The sequence below is a fragment of the Nematolebias whitei genome, chromosome 9, assembly GCF_014905685.2.
Source record: "Nematolebias whitei isolate Nwh7 chromosome 9, NemWhi1, whole genome shotgun sequence".
NCBI lineage: Eukaryota > Metazoa > Chordata > Actinopteri > Cyprinodontiformes > Rivulidae > Nematolebias > Nematolebias whitei.
Genome location: NC_056506.1, coordinates 36,873,787 through 36,880,803, shown reverse-complemented (window position 1 = coordinate 36,880,803; position 7,017 = coordinate 36,873,787). Strand labels below are relative to the sequence as shown.

The window sequence follows — 7,017 nt, the reverse complement described above, 5'->3', positions numbered from 1 at the left end:
AGATAGATAGATAGATAGATAGATAGATAGATAGATAGATAGATAGACTGTAAACCTATAATTTCCATTTAGCTCAGTCCACATAGACTAAAAAAATGCTCACAGTTGAAGGTTTCCTCTCGTTGGGCCTTTGAAGTTAAAATAAAATACACAGATGTAAGAATGTTTTTATTATAATGCAAACATCTGTAAGTTTACACATCTGTAAAGGTTGTCTTTGAAGTAAACAGACCAATGTCTGAGAATATGCTTCTGTTTTTTAAGTTTCAGTAAATGTCTAAATGCAACTTGCAAATGGAGTAAAAAAAAAATTAGCAAAAGAATTATAAATATGCTCTGCGTTCCGTGGTTTGTTCATTACTGTAATGTTGTTCATAGTTTTTATTATTTTTATTTATTGTTTTATGAATGCTGCTTTTAATTCTTTAATTTTTACAAGTTCCCTAATTCCACTCGGGGATGAATAAAATGTCTATTTCTATCTTTTGTATGAACAAAATGCATTGTTGAGGTCAATCTCAAGCAAATGCAAGAAAAGCACTGCTGCTAATGAGTTTGATTTTCTTTCTCAATAATAGAATACAACACCCCCCCCCCCCCCCATTATTTTTTGATGGAGAAAACAGGTCATGACATAAAAACAACAATAACACTAATAAAAACTGTCACACTGATGTTTAATAAATGCCAAAGTACCACTTGATATCTGAGGATATCTGGCGTTAGGGCGTATGACTCCGTCCTCGGCACAGTGTCACCTACACAGCATAAAACCTTTGCTCACCACTTGAGTTACAGAAGCTTATTAGTCAGATACATTCTCACTGAGCACACCTAATAACAGATGCACCGCATATATTATTTACCTCTGCTGTCACATGGTAATCTATTAAAATAACTTCCTGTTGGTCAAATTGTAACACAGACAGAAACTAGTGTGAGAAACATTTTGATTGGAGTGAACTGGTTTGCTATTTCAACACAAATATCCTTCATCTTTTCATTTACACCTAAAGCTATCAGCATTTGCTGTGCACTGGTGAAAGTTTATTACTATATATTTATTGTTTATGCTTTGTTTAATTGTGTGCGTGCATCCTGACAAACACCGTTTTCCTCCACATCTTCATTTCCTCAGCTTCTCTTCTTCATCTTTATTTTTTCCATATCTGTCTCACTCTTTCATGGCCTTCTCCTTTCTTCCTCTTCTTCTTCTACTCCACATCTTCTGCCTCATCTGCATCATCGGCACACGCAGCAAACTCTTTCTCCGGTAAGAGGCCATATTCATTAAGAAACGCCTCCACCTCTGTTGCAAAGAACTCCTCGCTGAAGAGTTTGGTAACGGCCAGGAAATTACCCAGTAGTTCACCAGCCTTGTAGACGAGCAGGGCAGGAACAACCTGGAAAGACAAGAACAGGAATTAAAAGCACAGCTGCTGGTAGTCTTTGGAGCAGATCAAAAAGCAGAACACCACTTTTAACATGACCAGTGTTCATCTTTGACCTGATGCACTAAAGTGTACAGTCCCATTTAACAGTAAGCCTGCAAAAAATGTAACTGATCATTAAAATGTTTTTGTGCCGTTTAAATGCTGTGCCAGATTACAGTGATTTTACATCTAGTTTAACTTAAAAATGATCCAAACCGTGCACAAACCTCAGAGGAGAAGCGCTCCGCAGCCCCTGTTGCCTCAGCATCAATACGACAAAATTTAACAGTGGGGTACTCCATCGCCAGACAGTCCAGACACGAGTTCATCTGCTCACAGCCTGCAGGAAGGACAAATATGAGGTTGAAATGCAGGTGAAAATGATTAAGTGTCTGAATTAAAGGGAATCCTGACCTTTGACACCATGCTGGTAGATGTGGACCACCACCAGGGTCAGCCGATGCTCCTTCTCTATCACTTCCAGGAAGGCCTCCCCACTCTCGAGATTGTGAACGCATTCAAACTTTGGCCCGAAGCTCAAGCGCTCGTGCATTTCCTGCATGCAGTGTTTCCTGTAGCGTTTCAGGCCGTGCTCGTCCTCGTTTTGGATCAGTTCGTATTCCTGAGCGCTCATCTGAGTAAAAGCAACACACCTCACTGTTTGATCGTCAGACCTGATGTAATCATTTATGCGTACGTTGCCGAGTCCACGTGGCTCTGTGTGTTTCCCACACACCTTTCTGTTGACCCTTTCCTTGTCGTCCTCTCGAGGATTGGACATTTGTCTCAGCAGCTCTCTCTTTCTTTGCGGGACAGTCGGATCCACGCTGTCCAGCTTGAACCGTCTCCAGTCGTTGATGACACCTTTTGGACCTGGACACATAAAAATACAGCCACAAAAACACGACTTCATACAGACATGCAAATCACTTTGGATAAAATTATTCCACTTTGTTAATGAAATGTATTTTTTTATATTCTAAAACAGATATTAATAAAAAATGGTTGAGTGTTTCTTATGTCAGCATGTGTGGTGGGATTTTAAACAGATGTGATCTGGATTAAGATTTTTTTTTTTTTTTTTTACAAAAGGCCTTTGTAAACCATAACACAACACAAAGACATATTCTGTTTTATGCTTGACTAAATCAAAGGTTAAATCACACAAAATATCTACTTTCCTAACTCAGAGTTACTGAATTTATTTCTGATGATGATTTAAAGCTGAAATATTCATGTTTCATTAAAAATTGGACATCGGGCTCAGTTAGTGCAGCTTTTTGATGTTTAATGTGGCCGAGCTGTAAAATCAGAACAGAAACAGAAAAGCAGCAAAGATGTTAGTTGGGAAATTTAGACCAAGTTTCGTAATAGAAACTGTTATAGACTGTTTTTAAATTTAGGAGAAAGTTTCCTTAATTTGACGTCTATCTTGCAAACTAAATGTAGTTTTTGTTTATACACAGCAGCATTTAATTCAGTTTATTTATAGAGCGCCAAGTCACAAGAGAATTCGTCTCAGGGCACTGAACAGAAACATTCACATACAAGCCGATCAGTAAAAGTTAAATAAGGAAGACAGAAGTTTGCGGTGAATGTTCACTGTAGTCTCCCATTCTGAACAAGCATGAAGGCAACAGTGGAAAGGAAAAACTCCCTTTTAACAGGAAGAAACCTCCAGTAGAACCAGGCTCAGGACAAGCGGCCATCTGCTTCGAACGGCTGGGTTTTAAGAACAGGAATTAGGAACAGACAAAACAAATGACAGGTGCAGGTGTTGAAGGAAAGACCAAAAAAAAACAATGTTAAGATAGAAATAATTACAAATACAAACAGAGTAGAACAAGTAAAGGCAGCAGCAGAGTGAGGAAATGTGGTCAATTTATCCTCCAGCAATAAGCCTATAGCAGCATATCTAAGGGATAGCTCAGGAAACCCAAGCCGATCCTAACTAGGGGATTTATCAAAAGGGAAAGGCTGAAGCCAAATCTTAAATGTAGACAATGTGTCAGCTTCATGGACAGAAACTGGAAGTTGATTCCACAAGAGAGGAGTCTGATAGTTGAAAACTCTGCCTCCCATTCTACTTTTGGAAACTCTAGGAACCACACGTAAACCTGCAGTCTGAGAGTGAAGTGCTCTGTTAGGAACAATAAGATCTGTGATATAAGATGGAGCTAGGTTATTGAGAGCTTTGTAGGTTAGAAGTAAGATTTTGAATTGTATCCTGAATTTGTCAGGGAGCCAGTTGAGAGAAGCTAAAACTGGAGAGATATGATCTCTCATTAAAACGCATTTTAGATCAACTGACGACTATTAGCTGATTCATGCTTCTGACCTGTATGATTTGAAGGCAGCTCCTCTTCGTCCTGAGTGACAGAGGACATCCTGCAAACAGCCTGCAGTGAACAGAGCAGAAGAAATAATAAAACAGGTTTGTAAAAAAATAATAGCCGGTTAAACGTTTGTCAGCTGGGGCTTCCATTTCATGAAAATGTCATTTTCTTATACACCAGTTGTAAAACTGTCTTAATTGTGTATTGTTCCATGTCTGATTTCCCTCTTCTTAATTAATGCCTAACTTGTCACATACTGGCGTGAGGTTTGGTCGCTATTTGTTTAAAAAATGATTTTTGAGCTACCTCTATAACTGTTTTCATTTTATTTAACAAGTTATACACCGTTTTTTGATCACGAGTGAAAAGCAGAACCGGATCGTGTGAAAAATTTGTGCAAATTTGTTCAAATGTGCAGTTGGTTACTCTGCAAGTTTGATACTTTCATCAATCCACTTCATGGGGTTTTGTACTTGTAGGTTATAGAAATTATCAGCAGGAGTGTAAAACACAGCGACAGATCTAAATCTTCTGTGTGCATGAATCCACAGTTGTCACACACACTTAATGCAAACCAGGCTGAAGTTTACTTATCAGATTAGGTTGAGATTATCAGTAGTCTGACACGCTAAGCACATCTTGTGTGCATGAGATATGACATATTTTCAATGAAAGCCCTTTTATGTTTTAGTTAGGATTTATTTTAATTTTTGTGATCCTGAAATAATAAGAATAACATTTAAAGACAAAAAAGATAAAAGCACCTCACTTAATTGCGTTGCTATCGATACAATCATTCTGAATCAGATTTTTTTTTTACAGCACGTTTAAAGTGGAAACAAGGTGGTCGACAACGCATCCACTCGAATGACGTATAATTGGTAAATGTTTCTCCAACAACTAATTCATACGTTAAAGTTTTTAGATCCCATTTAAACAAATGAAATGTGAATTCACTACAAAGTAACAAACTGAAATTCCTCCTGAACACAGGAAAGCGGATGACGACGGAGTCCTCATCGAAACTGTACTTTCATAAAACTGGTAATGTTCAGTATCTGAAGGAGCCAAAGAAAGTTTCATGAACACAATATAGCATGCTGAAATGGATGTTCTGATTGCGTGGTTCTTACCTTTGTGTGTCAAATGAAAAGTGGCGTTGAGTTGTGAGACTTGTCGTCCAGGTCCAGACTTTCACCGACTAGAAAACTCACTGCAGAGGAGACAGCACGAGTTTGTTAAAGGGTGGGGAGAGAGATGAGGCAACGAGCTTTATCTTCAGCGTCACCTTCATCATCTGCTACGCAAAGTTTTCTAATGTGATTAGGCGTTCTAAAAGCTCCGTGTCATAGATTGACTAACGCAAGTCAACACATTTTGAAAGAACCGGTTTTGAATGTTGTAAACTAGTTTTTAGGTCTTTCAACAAAGCCGTCACATTTATACAGTCCTGCACCTGTTCTCTGTGCATGCAGAGAAACTGCCAAGAAAATAAAATAAAAATAGTAAAGTGAATCAAAGACTTCTGAACTGAGTGTCAAACTTATTTGAACGTAAAAGACGTGCCAAGTAGAAAACAAAGTGTCACATTCAAGTATTACTTACTATGACACCAGCTTGGATTCTGCGGATGCACTACTGTGCATCTAATGCAAAGAGGTATTCAAATGTTGATAAAAATGCAGATGTTCTGTAATGGTTTGATCATTACATAAAAACAAGAATAAATAATTATAATAAATAATAAATTAAATATTAAAAAGAAAACAAAGTTCATGCTCAATCATCCAGGCACCAAATCCAATAATTCTCAGCCGGGTCATCTGGACAGTTTCTTTTCTCTTTTTTTTTTTTGTCTAGATGACTCGACTGAGAATTATTGGATTTGGTACCTGGATGATTGAGCATGAACTTTGTTGCCTTGAACCACTTTGGCTGTGGCTGCCTGCCTGGGAGGAGCCGACGAGGGACAGGACGGTCCCCAGAAACCATCTTAGCTCCAGCACACTGGTTGGTCCAGTTAAGGACTTTACTGCTTGGTGGAGAAACAGTTTACTGGAACTCCTCTGATGAAGCCCTCTGGATAGAGGGCAAAACGTCTCTATAAAAATAAAAAGAAAAGAAACTGTCCCGCTGACCCGACTAAGAATTATTGAATTAAAGACAGAATTACATTTTCTGAAAAACATAATATGGTAAATCCAACAATGTTGAGTCAGGTCATCTGGACAGTTCCTTTTTTTATGATGAGAGACGTTTCGCCCTCCATCCAACACGCTTCATCAATCTGAGAAGTCACAAACAAACTGTTTCCACCACCAAGCAGTACTCTGCTACAGTGGACCAACTAGTTTGCTGGTGATAAGATGGTTTCTGGAGTCTGCCATCTCCCCCGTCAACTCCTCCCAGGCAACTGCAGCCAAAGTGGTTCAAGACATCAAAGTTCATGCTCAATGATTTCTTTGAGCATGAACTTTGATAATACGGTAAATGTGCTAGTCCCTGGGTGAGCTCGAACCGCCAACCTTTCGGTTAACAGCCGAACACGGTGTTAATTCATTCAACCTTTATTTATACAGGTTAGTCCCATTGAGCCTCAGGGACTCATTTACAAGAGAGACCTGAAAAGTTAAAAGTCAGTATCCATGTTAGTATCCATATATATTTTATAAAGTAATGAAAATTAGATGATGTGTATATTAGCTTTTGGTCTTTTTTATTTTAAATTATATATTTTATCAGCGGCTACATAAAGATCTTAAATGGTTGTTGTTATGTAATATGTATGCTCTCATTTGTCATTTGTGTTGGTATTTTATTTTGTAAGGGCACTTCCTGTTCTGACTGCGTATAACACGAGCGGTTAATAAAAGGTCACGTGTGGTGATTGATCAGGATAAGATGATGAATGACGTGTATTTATTCCTCCGTCATTAGAATAAGTATCTTCGGTGTTCACGTGGATTCAGCTGGAAGAACCTGGTCTGCTAACAGTTGTTAAGTGAGCTAAAATAACAGCCGGCTAACGGGACTAGCAAACGAAGCACGTGATCAAACTAGACTACAAATACTACGATGTTCAAAACTTAACGAAATACAGTCATTTTAAATTAGTCAAACACGCACAGAAATAGGTCTCATGTAAAAAAAAAAAAAAAAAAAAAAGCTGCCACAATTCTAAAAATGAACGTACCAAAACCGGTGTGACCATCTTTAAATAAAGAATTTGCTCCGTGTACTGAGCATGA

The 7,017-nt window shown here is 38.3% G+C and overlaps 1 protein-coding gene across 1 annotated transcript; it reads right to left on the bottom strand.

The window, feature by feature from the left end:
* Nucleotides 1-959: 959 nt before the first annotated feature.
* LOC119414648 (phosducin) lies at nucleotides 960-2,302 on the bottom strand. Its single transcript, XM_037681750.1, has 4 exons — nucleotides 2,170-2,302; nucleotides 1,848-2,067; nucleotides 1,661-1,773; nucleotides 960-1,403 (listed from the first exon to the last, which is right to left on the bottom strand). The coding sequence occupies exons 1-4, from the start codon at nucleotides 2,212-2,214 to the stop codon at nucleotides 1,215-1,217; spliced, it is 567 nt and encodes a 188-aa protein (XP_037537678.1). The 5' UTR covers nucleotides 2,215-2,302; the 3' UTR covers nucleotides 960-1,214.
* Nucleotides 2,303-7,017: the final 4,715 nt, after the last annotated feature.

Coding starts and splice junctions, on each gene's coding strand:
- LOC119414648 (XM_037681750.1), bottom strand. CDS start 2,214: ATGTCCAATCCTCGAGAGGACGACAAGGAAAGGGTCAACAGAAAG. Junction 2,068..2,169: donor AGGAAAGGGTCAACAGAAAG/GTGTGTGGGAAA, acceptor GCTTTTACTCAG/ATGAGCGCTCAGGAATACGA. Junction 1,404..1,660: donor CGGAGCGCTTCTCCTCTGAG/GTTTGTGCACGG, acceptor TTGTCTTTCCAG/GTTGTTCCTGCCCTGCTCGT.